At 37.5% G+C, this 21,132-nt stretch overlaps 1 protein-coding gene across 1 annotated transcript in view; it reads left to right on the top strand.

Annotated features, from left to right (window-relative positions):
* Window positions 1-17,053, top strand: part of DNAAF9 (dynein axonemal assembly factor 9) — a 137,172-nt gene extending 120,119 nt beyond the window's left edge. The window contains exons 31-37 of the mRNA XM_037898358.2: window positions 2,009-2,095; window positions 3,390-3,496; window positions 4,249-4,323; window positions 4,532-4,734; window positions 7,038-7,103; window positions 10,308-10,401; window positions 12,876-17,053. Of these exons, the coding sequence (XP_037754286.1) occupies window positions 2,009-2,095; window positions 3,390-3,496; window positions 4,249-4,323; window positions 4,532-4,734; window positions 7,038-7,103; window positions 10,308-10,401; window positions 12,876-12,988 (745 nt within the window). The 3' untranslated portion in view covers window positions 12,989-17,053. The remainder of the gene's footprint in view (window positions 1-2,008; window positions 2,096-3,389; window positions 3,497-4,248; window positions 4,324-4,531; window positions 4,735-7,037; window positions 7,104-10,307; window positions 10,402-12,875) is intronic.
* Window positions 17,054-21,132: the final 4,079 nt, after the last annotated feature.

The following is a 21,132-nucleotide window of genomic DNA, read 5'->3' as shown; positions in this document are numbered from 1 at the left end:
TTACTTCTTAGTAATCTTACTTAGATACTTAGAGGAGAGGAAAGTGATCAGGAACAGTCAGCATGGATTCACCAAGGGAAGGTCATGCCTGACTAATCTAATCGCCTTTTATGATGAGATTACTGGTTCTGTGGATGAAGGGAAAGCAGTGGATGTATTGTTTCTCGACTTTAGCAAAGCTTTTGACACGGTCTCCCACAGCATTCTTGTCAGCAAGTTAAGGAAGTATGGGCTGGATGAATGCACTATAAGGTGGGTAGAAAGCTGGCTAGATTGTCGGGCTCAACGGGTAGTGATCAATGGCTCCATGTCTAGTTGGCAGCCGGTGTCAAGTGGAGTGCCCCAGGGGTCGGTCCTGGGGCCGGTTTTGTTCAATATCTTCATAAATGATCTGGAGGATGGTGTGGATTGCACTCTCAGCAAATTTGCGGATGATACTAAACTGGGAGGAGTGGTAGATACGCTGGAGGGGAGGGATAGGATACAGAAGGACCTAGACAAATTGGAGGATTGGGCCAAAAGAAATCTGATGAGGTTTAATAAGGATAAGTGCAGGGTCCTGCACTTAGGATGGAAGAATCCAATGCACCGCTACAGACTAGGGACCGAATGGCTAGGCAGCAGTTCTGCGGAAAAGGACCTAGGGGTTACAGTGGACGAGAAGCTGGATATGAGTCAGCAGTGTGCCCTTGTTGCCAAGAAGGCCAATGGCATTTTGGGATGTATAAGTAGGGGCATAGCGAGCAGATCGAGGGACGTGATCGTTCCCCTCTATTCGACACTGGTGAGGCCTCATCTGGAGTACTGTGTCCAGTTTTGGGCCCCACACTACAAGAAGGATGTGGATAAATTGGAAAGAGTCCAGCGAAGGGCAACAAAAATGATTAGGGGTCTAGAGCACATGACTTATGAGGAGAGGCTGAGGGAGCTGGGATTGTTTAGTCTGCAGAAGAGAAGAATGAGGGGGGATTTGATAGCTGCTTTCAACTACCTGAAAGGGGGTTCCAAAGAGGATGGCTCTAGACTGTTCTCAATGGTAGCAGATGACAGAACGAGGAGTAATGGTCTCAAGTTGCAATGGGGGAGGTTTAGATTGGATATTAGGAAAAACTTTTTCACTAAGAGGGTGGTGAAACACTGGAATGCGTTACCTAGGGAGGTGGTAGAATCTCCTTCCTTACAGGTTTTTAAGGTCAGGCTTGACAAAGCCCTGGCTGGGATGATTTAACTGGGACTTGGTCCTGCTTTGAGCAGGGGGTTGGACTAGATGACCTTCTGGGGTCCCTTCCAACCCTGATATTCTATGATTCTATGATTCTTTGATAACAGGATACCTCATCTGTTCTTGGAATTTTGACATTTTAAGAATGTCATCTACACTTCAACCAGATGTTCTGTTACAGCATGATTCACGAACGATTTAAGTGTCAAAGGAATAAATTAAATGACCATAAGCTACAAATAATACAGTATGATTTAGGAAAAGTTAAGGTTTAAAATGGGTGTAGCTTTTCATTTGCAGAGTAATTTTCATGTTAGGTTTTACTTTATACAGCAGTGCAGGTAAGATTCTCTTTCTACAGATTGTAGGTTTATATTAATATTTGTTCCATTAGAGACCAATTGTGCAACCTCTACGCACATTGAGTGGCATGGATGAGTAAACCCACTCAACTTTAATGGGGCCAAAGTCAATGAGTAAGTCATACTCAATATCAGTAAAAGTTGAATTGAGGATCCGATGAAGTTCTTATAAGGGCTTTTTTGCTGTGTTATATATTTTATTTAGTATATTTACTTGTATCCTAGTTGCAGATAGAAAATTAGTTGAGTAGAGAATTCCTTTCTTTTTAAACAAAAACTTTTAATGTACCATAAATAGTAAACATATCATTATTTTACTGCAATCTGACTAGCACATCCTAATTTATATAAATGGTTTACAGATAAATGGCCATTGTTACTGTGTTCTGTAAATTAAAAATCTCAATATTTATTTTTTTAATAGGAATGAGGATATTGAGCTTATTCTCTCTGAAAGCAGTTTTTCACATCCTCCGATGATGAGAGCTCGATATTTAATGTATCCTGGCTGGCAAGTATCTTAGTTGAGAAATAATAAAAAAGCATTTTTTAATTAACATGAAGGATTTTAAAAGCCCCCACTAGCTTATATTTTCAAGACAATTCATACCTGTGGACCAATGACTTTGTAAATGTCTTTTTTTTTTTTAAGAGCCTGTGAGTAGTGTTTTTAGATCCACTAGTGCCATCTTTTGCCTACTTAGGATCCTCTTCTGTTGCCATTTAAATGGGTGGCAAAATTGCTGTTAATTTCAATGAGAGCAAGAGCTAGCCTTGTGAGAATAAGAGGAGTAGGTCAGTACTGACTTGAAGTAAATTCAGTCTGACATCTGTTCAGCCTAAATGAAATGATCTAGTGGTATCGTTTCAGTTACTAGCAGACAGTTATCCCCAGTGAAATATCAGCCTTCTTGATTGGCAGCCTCGGCGGAGGCCAAGGACAGAAAATACATGGAAACAGAACTCTGTTCTAACACCTAGTGGAATCTTCTACAGTTCAGGGTTGCAACACGTTGCTGGGGATGGTATGTTGCTGCTGCTGTCTGTTCTGTATCTGTGTGTCAAATAGAAGACTTTGTTCTCCAGAACTGCCAACCTGGCACCAGTCCCAAATCCTGACCAATTGTTTTCTAGTTACATTTAGAGTATTAGAGGCATAGTGTGCAGCCCTTAAACCAACATACCTGGTCAGTCCAGAACAGCTTCTTGTTCAGAATTAATTACACCTTGACTCCAGACTGGGTTTGAGAGAGGTTTCTTAAGTAAACCATCATGGAGTAAGGGTAAGGCTTCTTTTAGATCCCATATCGTTCCAAAGGGAAGAGAATTGGGTTGGAGAAGAAACTGTTTCAAACCTCTTGACACTGGGATTCTGTCTCTTAATGTAGTGCACCTGCGGGGGGAAAGTGCTAACAGCAGGAACTTCATAGACGTGGTTCCTGATATCAGTTGTGATACAAAATTACATATATAATAGTTGGTGTTGGTGCTGCTTTGAGCAGGGGATTGGACTAGATGACCTCCTGAGGTCTCTTACAACCCTGATATTGTATGATCAATTCTTACCTTGTTTACCATTTGTATTTCTCTTCTTACAAGCAATGAATTTAGCAATCTCTTCATGAAAGCTCCTCTGTTGTTAAAGTAACAAATATTCTTCATTTTTAGAAACTTATTAGATAAAAAGTAGATAAAGCATGATAATGGACACTTACAGGAACTTTGATTGCTCACATGAAGTCTGGGGAAACGAAATCAGAAATATCTTTGGCAAATAAAGTTGATTTCCCTTTTTTGTTAAAAAGGTATGATGGTAAGTTTGGAGCTGGTTCTGTCTTCCCACCAATGGTTCAGATCTGTGTGTGGTTTAGCCGTCCTCTGGAAAAAACACGATTTGTGACCAAATGTAAAGGTAAAAATGGATTTTGGTGACTTTAAGATTTAAAATATTGTGGGTGTTTAGTTAGGGAGACCCTGTGCTATGCTAATCATGAATAATGTGAAATTTTTATCTAGAAAATAATTTCTCCTCAAAGTTCTTCATATGCTGTGTATTTTGACTTTTTTGTCTATTCTGGAAACTTAAAGACTCATGACCTTGTTTAAATAAGTGTAAGCTTTTAATATTAAATCTAACATTTTAGTATGCAGTCAAACCACTTGAGGGTAATTATCCCATACACTTCAATACTTAGAAGCTTTTTCTAAGTTGAAATAAACACTTTTTTCTTCTGTTTTCTTGTGTTAAAGTATAGTTACCTTGTAACTTTATATATAATTCCTTGCAATGATTACAAAATCAGACCACTTCTAGAGTGAAAATGTGCTTTTAGAGTAGAAATAATGTCTTTCCTTCTGTCACTTTAAAAATTGTTTTTCTGAGAATCTTCTTTCTCTCCACACTAAGAGTCAATTATGTGGGAGGGATACTTTTTTATTATAAGTACCCTTTGAGTATATATCCTTTTCTCCCCCGTAGGGAAGAGAAGTTACAAGTAGTGTGGGCTTCAAGGGACGTAGCATAGCAAATAGTATGAAGTGGGTTATTTAGAGATCGGGACTCTAACCTTCCACTGGTAGCCAAGGTGATCTGTGCTGAATGAGCTGCACCAGGGAAGAGGAAAAATAAGTTTAATAACCTGTTTTTATTTTTATTTCATACAGCAATTAAGTCATCAGTTAAGTCAAGTCCTTTTTCTGGAAACATATACCACATTTTGGGCAAAGTTAAGTTTTCAGGTAACTGGAGTGTACTTTGTATGCATGGTCTTGAGATTACACTTGTTGTTTTCACCTACTCCCGGAATACTAAAATATATAATTTGTAGTAGTTTGGTTCGTAAAGGAACTATACGCATCTATTCACATGTGCTACCTGTTAAAATAACTGAGGTAAGTCAGCTATACCAGCCCAGTGTTTAAAGAAAATGTGTTCTCTTTTTGGTAGATTCTGATAAGATGATAGAAGTCTGTCATAATACATCATCTAATTCATTAAGCCTTGTGCCTGTTCAGGAGGGGCCTACTCCTCCTGATTCAAGAAATGATAACAGAGATCGCAGCAATCAGCAGGAGTACTTCCTTGTATTCATTGGCTGCTCTCTTAAGGAAGAGGATATAAAAGACTGGCTCAGACAAACTGCAAAGCAGGTTTGCAGACGCACTTATAACTGTTGATTTTTTTCTGTGTTGCCTTGTTTAAAAATCCAAAATGAAATTTGAGTGTTTTAATGTTCTTATTGTTAAAGTAGACTGGAAACTGGTTAACTATGCCCTGCATAGAGCACACTGGATTCTACCATTAGAAATGATCTTTTCAACAAGATGGCTGAAAAGGCTCACTGGTGCCACCTGTAATTCGAACTTTGTTTTTAAAGCATGTCACAGCATAATCACGGTGAGAACTCTTTGCTCCAGAATACTCCATAGTAAATTGAGTATGCGAGTATGTCCAAATAAACCCAAGAAGACTTGGACTGAGACATGGTTGTCCTGCATATGGGTAGGGTCCAGAGCCATTTAAGCTCAGACAGTTCAGTGTGTGGAACCTGCACTTGGGTGTAATGATAATGAGAGGCAGTAACCACTGTAGTTAGTGTATAACTGTTCCCATTCCTCCCTCCTGGTCTCAGTTGCTCAAATTTTGGGCTTACATTTTCCAGGCTTGGTCTGTGCTTGACGGTAAAGATTTAAAAAAAAAAAAAAAAGGGTTTTGAGCAAAAACTATTCAGCTATCTTTCATCATGAGACAATTTTTTTGGTGGGAGGGGATGTGTTTTCTTCCTGTTTTTAAAACATTTTGCAAACTGCTGCTGTGAAAAGAAAGTTTAAATATAGCATGGAAATAACCTGTGTTCAGGTGAAAGCTGGTTTTGATTTACATGGTCCTGAAAATCATACGTTCAGTTTGGCGGTACATCTTTTTTTTTGCTAAGTTTGTGAAGTGGGCTGTTAAGTAAGTCCAAAATGTGTACGTGTGTGTGGCTAACATAGCCACATCGTGAAGAGTAAGGGGTTGGGTGCATGCACTTTTGTAAGATGGACAAGAGTGTCTTGTCTGTGAGATATTTATAGGGACTGCAATCAGTGCTTCTGTAGGCTTTTTAGAGGCTGTGACCAGTCTGAGCTCCTGAGGAGTATGGGAAAAGATGTTACAGTGCTTTCCAATCAGTTCCACAGTACCGCGAGTGTATCTCTTTGAATTCTTTTTTTTAAAGAAAACTCCATGCAAAAACTGAGAACATTAAGTTGGCACAGTTCAGCACTTGAGCCAGGAACTATTAAAATTATGATTGTATACATTGCATTAACTCGAGCTCCTTGTCCATAAACATTTTGGTACAATCTTTAATTAGATGGTCATGATTTCTCTGATACAATAAATGACAATCTTTTCTACAACTATAAATTCGTATGTGTAGCATCTTGGAATGCAGCGTAGGCTGAGAAGTTGAGACTCTCCAGAAATCAGAGGGGAGTCCTTATCAGAGCCAGAATTAGAACTCGAGAGTTTCTGGCTTCCAGCCCTGTTCTCATGCCACGCTATTTCTGTTCCTCCAGCATGGGGTGTGTTTTCTTTTTAAGTGGGAAATGTACATGCTGTATGTACACAACTGTTATTTCTAAATCATGCTGCTTCTTACATGCCAATGGCATTTATCTGTTCTGAGAACTAAGTTCATGGAAGATTGGACGTTTTTAAAAATAAGCAAATTTCTCCAAGGGTGAAAAACACTCCTCTTCTTCAGCTAATTCTCAGCAATGATTGAATTGAATTCAATCAGACCTTGAAAATAAAAGCATAATCTTTGGACTGAGAGCAAACATGAAAGATTTTAACCCAACCAGTAGCACTCTCAAAAATTTCCAAACCTCCTGTAAATGGAATTTATAACGAAAGTGCCTTCTCATCCCCTACAACATCAACAGTAGAGACTGATTCAGGGGTTTTAAATAACTTAATATTTCAGTTTCTGCATATTGCCTAAAGAAGTGAGGTATAGGTCTCTTTATTAAGTCTAAAAACTTGATTGTTCTGCCTCTTATGTCATTTTTTTGTTTTTTACAATAGCTTATTTAACTAGTCTCGTTAAAATACCTTCAGAATTTTTGTTCTGTTCTGTTAACTAAAACACATTTGTATAAGATTCTTGTTTTTTATGTTTGTATTTGTAAAAATTGAATCTAGAGTGCCTTAAGTAAACAATGCAATTTAATAACCCTGTCCACTTATTAGCATTCATATCCATTTTTTAAAAATACCCTGTGTTAGGATTAAGCACAATTATCTTTGTTTACCGATTGCTACCTTTTTCATATTTGCGAGAACTTGGTAGTTGTACTTTTCTGGTTGCTTGCTCTTTTGTTGTTGTTTTTTTGGTACCTTAATTATACCGTAGTGTGATGTTGCCATGAGCATTAAATGTATTTTTGGTATCTGAATCTATGTATAGAAACCTCAGAGGAAAGCCTTGAAAACCAGAGGAATGCTGACCCCGCAGGAGATCAAAAACATTCATGTAAGTACAAGCCATTAGCATCAAGGCTTTGTTTTGGTCCTCACTTCCTTAAGTGCCCATTTATATGATAGAAGGCTACAGCAAGAACTGTGTTCTAAGTTTCTGACTTGATGCATGCAAAACTATTTTTCCTGATGCTGTTAAGCTTCCAGATAAGTGGTGGGAGTGCTGTGTAAGCATTCGTTTCCAAATAGCCCCATGCTCCCACTTCCAAAACTCTATTATGGAATTGGATTATCACATCATAGTAATAATCCCATTTTCAGAATAGTGATGGATGTATTTCCATTAATTCTTGGTAGCTATATAGATAAATACTGTTTGTTTATCTATGCTGTCATCTGCATGTGAAAGGCAAAAATAAACTCATTTAAGATAGTTCTTTCTGTGGACACTGTATTCGTCTGCCACTGCAGCTGCTATTCTTAAGCTGTCCTTTGCTGGTCTTGCTGTAGGTACAGTCTGTTTTTAGACAAACCAGGAGTATTTACAAGTTGCTCTATGGCTTCCTGTTGGAATAAAGGTGATTAAACACTAAAACCTCCTGTATGAAATGTGAAGTTTAAGGAAGCATCTGGTCATGTCATAGGACTGGAAAAAGATCCTTATAATCATAAGCACTTAGTGCCTCAATCTTAGATGTTTGCTTTTCAGTATGTATCTTGAAGCAGTAATGCATCTGGAATAGAACCATATATCTCTAGTCAATAAAAAGCAGGAAAGAAAATGGATTTAATGATCTGATATGGGAAACTACTAGTACTTGTAGTTACACGGCAAGCTGTTCAGCATTTTTTAGCCTATACTCTTCTTGCATTTTAATGAAGGCTTATTTTGATTTTGTCCTCACAACAAATATATGGATAGTTGCAGGAGATCTTCGTGGAGAGTCAGTCTGGAAAATGGCACAGGGTGCAAAGCTGTTAAGTTGCACGTCATTAGGATGTGCCTTTATTTCAAAATATATCAATTTTAAATTTAATTAAACAAATTGTTTGATAAAAGCTTCACATTACCGAGATCTGTATATGTTTCAAAATTAGTTTGAAACGCAGTGAAATCTATGCAACAGGCCGCCTTAGGAAACCTGTCATAAGAGACCATCCAAAAGCAACCCCATAACTACCTTTATTGTAAGGCTACCTCCATGAAGCAACCTGTTTCTTAGTTCTTTAAGTAGTTAAGACATATTTTAATGTATTTTTAAAGCATTCTCTGTTCTTCAAATAAGGACAATTACAGTACATTATACTACAATGACTGTGACTACACTCCTTACCCCGCTTTTCTTGCTTAAGGAATTAGTGCTCATGCCACCATTTTCTTAAATGAAATGAGGACTGATGTACAGAGTATTTATAGTTGCTTGTGCAATGAGTGTTCCCACATTTCTTAGGCAATCACGGAGATACAGTCAGAGATGTTCAGGTATTATGGGGACAGGAGTGATGTAAGCACCTTGGCTGTTAGATGCAGAGTTTCAATTAATAAAGGATTAGAGGGTAATTTAATCAATGCAAATCAACATGGGTTTATGAAAAATAGGCTATGTCTAACTTGATCTCTTCTTTGAGATCACAGGTTTGACTGAGAAAGGTCATAGTGTTGACATAATACACTGAGGCTTCTGTAAGGCTTTGACAGACATGACATTTTGATTAAAAACCTAGAATGACCTAGAACTAACATGGCACATATTAAATGGATTAAAAGATGGCTAACTGATAGGTCTCAGTGTAATTGTAAATGGGGAAAAGTTATCCAGTGGGTATGGTTCCAGGGAGGTGCCGCAGGGATCAGTTTTGGCTCTCTTTTATTAGTGATCTGGAAGAAAACATAGGCATCACTGATAAAGTTTGGCAGATGATACAGGTTTAGGGTAGTGGTAAATAATGAAGAGGACAGGTCACTGATATGGAGCTATCTGGATTGCTTGGTAAACTGGGCACAAGCAAACAATATGCATTTTAATATGGCTAAATGTAAATATCTACGTCAAGGAACAAAGAATGTAGGCCACACCGACATGATGGGGGACTCTATACTGGGAAACAGTAACTCTAAAAAAAGATATTGGGGTCATAGTGGATAATCAGCTGAAATGTGCTCCCAATGTGATGTTGTAGCCAAAAGAGCTAATGTGACCCTGGGATATATAAACAGGGGAATCTCAAGTGGAAGTAAAGAGGTTATTTTACTTCTGTATTTGGCACTGGTACAACCGTGTTTGGTATTTGCAGTTTTGGTGTCCACAGTACAGAAGGTTGTAGATAAATTCGAGAGGGTTCAAAGAAGAGCCATGAGAATGATTCAAGGATTGAAAAAAATGCTTTATAGTGAGTCGCAAAGAGCTCAATCTATTTAGCTTTACAAAAAGAAGGTTATGGGTGACTTGAGTACAGTCTATAAGTATCTACATGGGGAGCAAATATTTAATAATAGGCTCTTGAATCTAGCAGAGAAACATATACATTGATCCAATGGCTGGAAGATTTACCAAGACTCATGATGGATTCTCCATCACTGACAATTTTTAAATCGACTGGATGTTTTTCTAAAATATACGCTCTAGGAATCATTTTGGGGAAGTTCTGTGGCCTGTTATGCACAAGGTCAGACTCGATGACCGTAGTGGTCCCTTCTGGCCTTGGAAACTATTAATCTATTCTAGACTGAGATGAAGAGGGCCAGTCCATGTCTCTTGAGGGGTTTGTTTGCAGATACAAGAAGGTAGCCCTGTATCAGTTAACATTAATGGCTTGTTCAGACTAGGATAAAAGGTGTATTTTTAAATTATATTAACTAAAACAGGGCTGGGCTAACTTGCCATTTCCAAACTAGTGTTACATTGTTTTAGCTAACAAAGTTTTAAGAGTTTACCTTTTATCCTAGTCTAGACAAGCCCTTGGGGTCCTCTTTTACAACCAAGAGGACAATAAACGTTTTGTTTTTTCCTCAATTTTCCTAGTAGAAAATTAAATTATAAGGTAACAGCTAAAGATACTGCAGTCATGTTAGTATTTAAGCCTGTTTTGCAAAGTGGCTACTCATTTAAACAAAAGGTCAAGCACTTTTGTACTGGGTTGGTAAGTTTCTCGAAAGAGGCATCCCCCTTCTGTTTAACTGCATAGACTTACATACCAATGTTTTAGACATTTAGAGCTACTGACAGTCTAATGGGACAGTATTTGCCTTTGAATGCAGGTGAAGCGCCACTTGGATCCACTTCCAGCTGGTTACTTTTACAATGGAACTCAGTTTGTGAATTTCTTTGGGGACAAGATGGATTACCATCCACGTATCCTTTAATATGTATTTAAATTCATGAGTATTTTTGTAGAAAGTATGCTGCAGATTTAGACAAAGCTGATGTATGGAATACTGAGGCAGAGCATTATCCCTAAAAGAGCCAGCTGATTAGCTGGTGATCATGCAAAGTGAAGCGTTTTGATGTTTTAAATCAGCATATGACCATTTGCCATATCAGGCTCTAACATTAATAGATTGCTCGTACAGTCACCGTGTAAGAAGCTGAATTGAACAAACCAAAAGTCATTAGATCATATAGAAAATCAAGTACAGTATAATCCTGATTTTTCAAAAACCCTATTATCCGAATCGCTCCCTTGTCTCCATGCTCTGCATTAGGATAATGTGGAGGTTCAGAGGATAGAGGAAAGACCCCCGGCTCTGGTGGAGGCCACCCTGTTGCTGAACGGCCTTTGCAGCAGCTCAGGAAACCTTGTGCAGCCCTCCTGTCGTGGGACTGAGTGAGTGGAGCCATGCCAACAGAGCTGCAGGGCCGGTGACACCTGATCCCTGCATGTGCAAGGTCCTGTTGGGGCAGATCGGAGTAATGGCCAGAAGTCTCCACTTTGCCCCATCAGGGCTGCAGCCTTCCTCTCCTCTCCTCCCCACCCCTTTTGCATGCAACAATCAAGAGGGTAATCCTGGTGTCATGGGAGTGAGTGAGCGGGGCAATGAGCTACAGAGGGCTCCCTTCACTGCCACTCCTGCCCTCTCAATTATCCAAACAAAATCTGTCTTCTGCGATTTTCAGATAATCAGAAGCATACTATACAAAAAAAAAATCTCAATTTAAACCAAATAATCCTTTAACTACCTTTCAAGATAATGAGTCACAAAAAGAATATATACTTAGAGAAACCAAATAAAAAGACAGCAAGATCTCTGGATATTCTTGTTCCTTGGATATTGAAGTTTCATTAATGTAAAAAACCTTTTAGCCTGATTGATGTGGAAAAACCTCCCGTGCATACCAGCTAATCGCTGTGTCTTCAGAGTGTGCACACAAAATCAGAAGCATGTGCGTGATTACCCTCCAGTATTACTTGTGAATTAAAATACGGCTGCACTTGCTTCGTTATTTAAAAACCCTTGCTTGGGTTCTGCACCCTTTACTTGATATGAGCAACCAGCTATGGGGAGCATACATTGAACTCTGAAATTAGCGATCTTTGCTTTCTTAGATCAGCAGAATTTGTTCCTTGTCAGGACGAAATAAAGTATACAAAGATCAAAGGGGCTTTTCTGAAATTTTCTTTCCTGAATATCACTGATTACTTTTTTCCTGAATTGGTGTATTGCCTTATGTCTCAATATTTGGCCATAACTCCAGAGTCCTATTAACAGACCCCCACTGTATAATTCCTCATGTGTCCATCACATTTTCTGATATTTTTGTCCTAAGATTCTCTCTAAACTATTATTTGTTTGTATTATTGCAGTGCCTAGGAACCAGCACCCCATTGCATTAGGTACTGAACAACAAGACCATCTCCGCCACAAAGAACTTACCTCAAGTCTGCTTTTATGCTCTCACTTTTGTTTTTATTATTTCTTGATCTTCAGTAACTGATTGATTGTAATTTACTTGGAAAGCTGCAGGTGGATACTTCAGTTCTTCTTTGAGCAAGAGGGCTGACCTGTCCTTCCACAACTTCTGTGGCACTTAATTTTAATTCTTAAATCATCAGACCTCTCTTCCCTTCTTGGATACATTCCCTGACCATAGTCATTTGGTAGAAAAGTTAAGGGAGAACAAAGCAGCACATATGCTAAACCTTGGCCATAAATATTAACCTTCTTAATCAAATTCATGTAATTCTGATATGCAAGACCAAGTAATAGATGAGACTATCCCAAATTAATGTACCACAGCATCAACCACCCTTTCACAGCCATTAAAACAGTCTAATAACAGGAATAATACCCTCTCTCTCATTTACTCTCCCCTCCTAAATGAAATTCAGTACAAATGGTACATACTTCCAGAGTCTAGATACTGTGTGATGGGTCTACATTTTTTTAGAGTACATTTAAAAGCCAGATTGAAAGAGCAGCTGGTGATAGGAATCCTGATTTTGTTAACAGAACTTTCCCCAGGGACATCAGATTGAAGCTTGGGATGATTTTAGAGAAGCAACGGATGGGGCAGAGACTGGATATCCTGGAGATATCCTTACTGTCACTCACCTGCCCTGCTGGTATATATCACAGCCCTTATTATTTTTTCCTATTGAGATTAAGAAAGTTACCTATGTAACCCTTACAGCCTCTTTGAGGAGGAGTACTGGTAATCCGTTCTGACTCCAGGATACGCTAATACATTGCATTATTGCCTACAGAGGAAAATTCATCCTGTTAATATGCAGAGCTAACAAGTTCAGTTGCTTAGTTAGTCCAACCTGTTCTGATTCTAACGCACATTTTTATTTGGGTGAATACTTTTCCTTAGTATTTTGACATCAGTAATGGACCAATTCATGAATGACTACTTGGAAGAAGCTAACAGAGAAATCGAAAAGTACAATAGAGAGCTAGAAGAACAAGAATATCATGACCTCTTTGAGCAGAAGACATAAGCATGCATGTTCGTGGTATTAAATGCACATAAACATTGTGGATTTCTAAACTGTCATCTGACTATCAGTAACCGAAAAATGCTGGCAGCCTTGCTGGTTAACAAGAAAATGAAAAGTAAAATGTTAGGTTTCAGCAGTTTTAAAATGAAACTTCATTCCTGTAAAGCTGGCATTTTAATCTGGTAACTACTTAGTTGTTTGTACAGTCTGGTTCACATCCACTTCACCTTAATTCCAGATCATAAAAAGTACCACCTGGAATTTCTCTGATTAGCAGTGGAAATATTACATGTGCAAAACAAAACTGTATGTCTTAATAGCTTTGTGTATGAGCAGTGAAATTGGTCTGTGGTATAGATAATCAAAAACCTGGAGCTCATTTCTTTCAAAGTCCTATCAAACTTCCTGTACAGAATGTACACAAGTGTCCATAAATGAAAAAGTGGCCAACACTTGTTACCCCCTGAAGTATTTCAGTATGAGAGTTTGAATGTGTTCCTAAAGCGAGAAATGGGGGAACACTTGAAAAGCTCTGATCACCTGATCTGATGCTGCTGCTCTCCATGGCTCATTTTCTCCTGCGATACTATCGTTATCATGCAGAATGCATTACAGGCAGAGTGGCGTAACCTATGACCTGCCATTGCTTGAGAGAAAAAGGGTTATCTTGTATATTTTCCTGTAGCGCCAACATCTGAGCAAATCATCTGGGGATGAGCGAGGTATCTTTTGGCTGAAGAGATGAGTTATTTGTCTACTTTGATATGTTTTTCAAAGGTAAAAAAGAACAGTACAGAAATACAGAATAGTCCTTGAAGTACTTTATTTTTCAAGCTTTTAGGAGAGTCAGTGTGCCATAGCCTTCCACAGAATTGAAACACTGGGTTTGGTTTTTTTTTTTTTTGGTTCCTGTTTGTTTTTTTTCAAGCTGATATTATAGTGAGAATGATGGCACCTTGTCCTCTAAATTAAACAAGAATTATTTTGAATATGACTGCGTAGAGTGCTGGCCAAGACTCTGAAGTGGCTAACCTGCAGGCTACTGCCTGACTTTATTGTAGGGCTTGTTACCTTGAAAAACAGCTTACTGTAGCTCACTGTGTGTTTGGAAATTAGTTTTGTGGAAACCAACCATGGCTGAACATTTTAACTTGCATACTCCTTTGCCTCAGGAACAGATAAGGATCAGCTTTTGGTGCATCTGTGACCTTTCTGTTGATCAGATGTATTTGATGCAATAAGAATTTATTGAAGGAATAATTCCGTATAGTATGATTATAATAATGAAGCCTAACTCGTATTCATAAGCTCTGTTGTTAAGAAAGGAAAACGAGATTGAACTCCTACAGTCAAGTGCAAGTCTACATAGAAATTTGATGCCTTAGTTAGGAAATAAATCCTTTACATTTGGAATCTTAAATGGCTGAAATTTCAATTAGACCATAAGAATTGGAAAACTTTAGATAAAATTTTAGTATACGTCACTACTAGCTAACCTCAGTGAGCTGCCTGTACTGTGATCATTAGGGTATACAGATTCTGTAAGAAAGTACAGATTTTGAATTCCAGGTGGTGCAGATTAGGATTTAAATGTTTGTAAGGCTGCTGCTTAGATGGTTGTTTTTTTTTTTTTTTTTTTTTCATGCTAGATGTTAAAAGCTTTCAGAATTTAGGCATTATCTTGCACACCACAGAACTTGAATAGGATAGAAATGTTTTCCTTATAAAGCACAGTAAAAGCCAGCAGTTTAGTTCCAAGTTTTGTATGCTGTCTGGGGCAACACATATTACAGGTATAGAGCATCATAATAAGGCTCGAGAATTATCTATGCATGGCTACACTTTAGTCTTTTAATATGTGTAGTGCCTGGTAGGTAAACGTAGTTAACAGTTGATTTCTGGGGTGTTGTCAATGTTTAGAAACGAAGTAAAATTGGCTATGGAAACTACGTATTAAAACAGCGTTGTGAAAATATAAAATTCTATAGGTAATATTGCAACAAAAGGGGCATTTAGACAATAGAATAATTCTTTGCCAATATAACTTAGCGTAAACACTGTTTGCTCCTTTTTAGCCTAAATTGTCTAATCTGCAAAAGCCATATATCTAGAATAGCTGTATGACTATGTAACATCAGACATAAAATACCAGGAGCTGAGACAAATGGCACTTTGTTGACACTTTGTCTCAACTTGGAAATCAGTAACGGAGTAGGTTTTAAGTGCAATTGATAGATGAAGATACTGTAGCTTATACTCTGCTGAACTTTCTTTAAGAACTCTAATTTGTGTAGCTCTTGAAAATAAATATCGATGGGCTGATTCATCTAGGTTTAGTATAATAAGCTAATTAAAACCGAGATGCCCTGTGACCAAAACAGGAAATAATAAACATATTAAATGGGGTTTATTGCTGCACAAACCAAGCTGTTTTTAAAGCCTGAATCAGAAGAGTTCACCACAACAAAGGCATAGTATAGATACTCTATGCTGTACTGCATGCTGAGTGGTAACAATAACTGTGTAATATGATGAAGACCTTTCACCATACTGGTACTATTTCAATTAATATATTTTGGTATTGAAATAATTTGATTACCTCAGCTTTTAATGTTTAACTGTGATTTTTAAAAAATTACCGAAATAGTGAAACTGTGACAATAATATCCTTTAAACATAGCAGTGCCTTGCATATGGCGCCATTGATGCACTAAGCGAATTATGGGAGTGGACGTCATGGGTTGTATTGCTTGCACCCTTTTTTTTAAAGGAGAAACGGTTTTGGTGAAAGGACTTAAAATTAACCTAGTGAAGAATATTAGCACATATGGTTAAATCGTTTTTTAAAAAAACTCTTTGAGGACTAAAATGTATAAAGACTTGATGCCGCTGATGTTTTATAGCAGTTGCTGATTCATTTTGCTTCCAACAGTCAGCAGCCCCCCCTTATTTTTAAGGGGGGAAAATCGTCATTTTTGTATTCCTGTCAGAGATGTATATACCATGCTGAACCCTAACTGCAGGGTAATCTGGGTTTTATTTTTTGAAGTTGAGATAAGAATTGGGTTAATCATAAATATCTAGTTTTTGAAATTTTTAGCTACTGTAAAACAAAAAAAGCACCATCTCTCGATAAGCTGCAAATGTTCAAATAAGTAAAAAGTGCCATTATACTGTCTTTTTACTGTATAATGAAAATGGATAACAGTAACTTTGTGTCCAGGCATTTCTGGTATTGTGATGAAGTGCTAAGAGTCCTCAAAGGGTTTATATGCTTTGCTGACCTTAACGTTAGCAGCTTGTGTTTTTTCTCACAGAGAATGAGTGTTGGTCAGAAGTTGCTGAAGTTATAGGGGGGTGGAAAATGTGACAAACTTAGCAAGGGAACACTTGCAACTTGAACTGAGCTGTGACCTAGGATTATTTCTTTGTAAATCTGTGGAATTTGGTATTCCAGTTTTTACACATTTTGTATTATTATTTAGCAAAAATGATTGCAGGGAGGATTTAAGTTGCAATTAAAAGTTCCCTAATAAGTTTTATATTGAGATTTTTCTGAATTTGCACAGATATAAGCTCTGGAATACCTTGTTTGGTATTCTTAAAAGGGAAAATTGTAACTAGTATAGTAAATCGTAAACTGTGAGTTGTTAGAACAACGTTGTTAATCTAATTTTAGATTGTTAAAAATGTACCTCAAAAGGCTAGTGAGAAACTGCTTCATTTTTACATAATTGTCAAATACTAATATAACAGATCTCACTTTACAATGTGCCAAAATTCACTTTTATACTAGTTTTCAATGCTTTAATATTTGCAACTTGTTAAGTTAAAACTTGTATTTACAAACACTACTGTAACTTCAGTTAAACTGAATTGTGTGATTGAAGCTTTTTTGCTTATTATTGTATTTATTACACAACTCGATTCAGTAAATATATAAGATTACCTTTCCATTTATTTTTGTATTGTTTTACATGTTTATACCTGCAGTTTGTGTGATTTTTTTACAACTGTAATTCCGATGTCATGCTAAGAACCAATAAAGTATATCCATCTGTTGTCTTTCATTTGATTCTTTGACTAATTGAACAAGTTCAAGGTTATTTAAGCTATATTTTTGAGGCTCTCAGCAGTCACTTTTTAAATTAAGGCTACATATAATTAGGCGTGTTAGACAGTTAACTAAAACAGGAAACAAAATGCCACGAGATCACTTGTAACTAAAGCTCTCTGTGTACACTTAAAATCTTTGTAGTAAGTGATCTCTGTCAAGCAAAACCATCATATAAAGCTGCTGGTTTACTATCAGACCATATGGTAAGCCTCTTAACTAGTTGGGTAAAGCTCAAGCAAGTGATTTTTGTTTATTGTAACTACTCAAGGCTTGATTTTAACCAGTTGCACACTTGTAAAAAGAATTATGGCCACTTACTCTTTGAAAGCAAGAAATCGTATTGCAAGTCTCAACAGCAAAATTGATTTTACTAATTTTTAAAGCAAAATCAATTATCGACTAATGTTCATCTCAGAATGTTAATAATGGACTTAGTTGTAGGCGAAAGTGTTTACATTTTTATGCACACACTGGATAATGGCTAAATCCTGTTCCTTTTATTCATGTAAGTAAGAGGAAGGACCACTTTTTGAGCAACTGATTTTATGTAAAAATAGGCTTTTAGAACGTGTTTTTGATCATTTTGATGGATAATGTCAGTGTTTGTTATTAAGTAGTTTTTTTCAATTTGTATCTATTCAAATTTTCACAGTTGCAGGAAATTGGGGAGGGCTCACACAATTATTTTATGACCTAGGTACTGAGATTCAATCACTCTAACTATTCAAACACACACAGTCAACATCACATGTCCAAATATACAAAGTAAGTATCCTTAAATCAAACTCTAATAATTTCTCAAGCAGCATTTTTCTTTCTTTGGCCTTTCTTTGATTATCAATGGAAATATTTTTTCATCTGTGTGTAGTGAAATTGACATTTATCGACATCTACTGATTAAAAATCTAATCCTTCCAAGCCTATGTAAAAGTAATTGAATTTGACATTTCCTTTAAATTCAGAACTGTTTTATATATTCAGCAATATCTTTATTCCATATGCTCAGTATCTTTTCCAGCAACTTTATTTCCTATTTGATATAAATCATTAACTTTATGCACTATTTTTTTAATTGTATTAATTTGATGCTTAAGATTCATTATGCTCTAGGAATTATTTTGGGCAAGTTCTGGTCTGTTATACGGAAGGTCTGACTAGATGATCGTAAAGTGGTCCCTTCTAGCCTGGGAATCTACGAGGTATTGATAGCACTAACTATAGGGTGTGCTTCCCATCTGCACCTGTAGTATGCTCATCCTGCTCTTCTTTATATGGGCTCCTCAAATGACCAACAGAGCTAAGGAAAAGGCCGTTTTCATTGTTAACCTGAGAGAGACAGACTACATTTTGCATCCAGTCTTCCAGAACTGAAAAACCATCTGCTTCTCCCTCTTAAGAGAAAGAAGAGCTGCCCTCCCTCCCCCCGTCTGTATTTAAAAGTTTTATACCTCTTCTTTCCCTGCTTTTTTCTACATAATGCTGAACTACTACATAGAAAGAGAAGCTGAGCCTGAATATCTGAACACCCCTATCCCATTTGGGGGAAATTGTGAGCCATATGTGAAAAAGCTTTCACCAAAGAAGTGTGTTTTGGGTACACCTTTTTGTAAACAGTGAAAAAAACATACGCATGTCCAACAATATTAGACTGAAAACAACTAGCTTCCTTGGCTCAGCTCTGGATACCCAGTCTCTGACCAGTCTATAGCTAGGGTTACAGCCATGCTCGCTCGCTCACTCACTGCAGAGAACAACTGGATGAGAGAGCAAGCTATAAAGGAACAAAACAAAAAAAACACTAGTGAAGAGAGACACATCTCAAACCAATTAGACTGGGAAAAGCCAGTGTTTTTAAATGAAAACCAGCTGCTCATTCTTTAAAAAAAAATTATCCTATTAGCTATTGACCGGCTGGATTACAGTATTGCTTCCTTAGCAAACTATATTCTTCTTTGTCATTTTCTTAACCTAATTTTGATTGATTTATTTTTTACTAAAAATTCTTATGTCCACCTCTTTAAAATGAACACTGATCCATGGTGGATGTACAGCATGTTACATTATCCATTCAAATCAACTCACTGATAGTAATTTGTGCAAACAAGAAAGTCCCTGCCCCAGAGATGTATGACAAAACAATAAATGAATGAAATAGGGGGAGGAGGTAGGCAGGGGTTGGGAAAGACCAAAATAACAGTAAAAGGAGCATGTTTTGCATAGTAGACAGTAATCTTTGCTCACCACCTGCTATCAAGTGAAATTTAAGTTGATTTTTAAAGCAAGATGGATTGTTTTCCCCTTGAGCAATCTTCCCTGAGGTGATGTAGCAATCTGCCTGTCCTCATCCCTTAATTTCAAGTCAAAGGTAAGTTTCTGGTGCCCGATGTCCAATGCTTCCTCAATACCACTCAAAATATAACATTAAATTGATGATGATCAGGAATTTTCTGCAGCTAAACAGGTCACATTTGAAAGCACGGTAGTCATTTCTCTTTGTCTACCCTTTCTTAGCCCATTTTACAGTGCTGCTGGGTATGTGCAGCTGACCTTGGCCTTGCTGTGCTGTACTGAAATCGGGGGGGGGGGGGGGGAGTTTTCGTTAGCGTTTTTGTATAATGGGCAATTTTTGCCCCTTAGTTTCTACCAACCAGACCAAGAGTTTAGCCAGAATCCACCAAACTTCCTGACCGTTACCTTTTAAATATTAGACCTCAGTCTCCAGAAATTTTGCTGCTCTTTTCAGAAATGCTATAAAGAACTTAGTCCCTGATCTGACAAACGCTTAGGTACGTGTTTAAAGTTGGGACCTTTGTACTAGATCCAGTAGAAGTTGAGTCAATAGGAGGTTTTCCGCCAGAGACCAGGCCTTTAGATAAAAAATGCTGGTAAGTTAACACTCCGTATGATTTTTATCTTGCCACATAGTCGCTTCTTAATTGGATTTGAATAGCCAACCTAAGCCATTCATAAAGGAGGATAAAGTCAAGGTTGTTTCATTCATTGCATTTGTTTAGGCCTTGCAGAGTCATCTTTTGAATGTCTATTTAGACAGTGTTTTGATGCTGTATGCTTTAATTACATTTTAGCCCTCCGTTAGCAAGTTGTATTGTCCCACTTGCCTCCCTTTTGCTCCATTTAGTTTTTGCCGCTTGGATTTACCCAGCATTTCTATTTAGCATGTATGCTTTAATCTGAGGTCAAACCATACATGGCTTTAGATGAAATGTGAAATTGTCTTAACCGGATTGCAAGGAAAATCCCATGCAAGGAGAAATGCTTTATTGAGAAAGTATGGAAAATTGTTTTAATCCAGAATGTGCTGGTGCATGATTTAACAAGATGCTTTTGGTATTGTGCTGGATTTCGGGATCCTTGGCATCAAGGGGTTAACGGTTTAAAAAATAATCCTTGTTCAAGCTTCATTTTTAAAGGTTTGGAAGCCTGAATGTATAAAAGGATATAAACGTTGGCAACTGTCAAGCCATCTGGAAGATTTCTAGAAAGTCTGCAACCCAATGTTTGTGTCACATTTTCCTTTCAAAGGGAATGTGTTCTCCTTTTAAATATTTTTTTTTTTTAGGTGTGCTGAGGAAAAGAGGCCTGTTTGCTACCAGAGTAATGACCAAAGGCCTGGTGAGTAATCCAGTATGCTGGAGTACTTCTTTCTGCCCGCAATAAATCGATAATCTTAAACTCCAGTTTCTCTAGCTGTTTATGGAAATGTCAAGCTATTCCCCTGCCTCCGTTTTTAGGTGGCTTTTTTTTTCCCCTTGGTAGCATGTAACTGGATGTTTCTTGTTTTAAGTTGAAGTATACTGCTATTTCAACCAATCAGGGTTTAGAAGTTAATTTATGAAATATTTGTCACTGTAAATGCTGGACTCTGCTAGACAATTATAAGCCTGAACCTGCCATCCCAGCAGAGCTTTTTGGAAGCCTCCTACTGAAGTGTATATCTTAAAGGAGGCCTGAAATGTGGTCACAAAGGGCAGAGGAGATGTGGGGGACCACTAAGGTTTCCATGAGG

The sequence above is a fragment of the Chelonia mydas genome, chromosome 4, assembly GCF_015237465.2.
Source record: "Chelonia mydas isolate rCheMyd1 chromosome 4, rCheMyd1.pri.v2, whole genome shotgun sequence".
Lineage (NCBI taxonomy): Eukaryota > Metazoa > Chordata > Testudines > Cheloniidae > Chelonia > Chelonia mydas.
The sequence above is the reverse complement of the archived record's forward strand: the minus strand, read 5'-3'. Positions and strand labels throughout refer to the sequence as shown.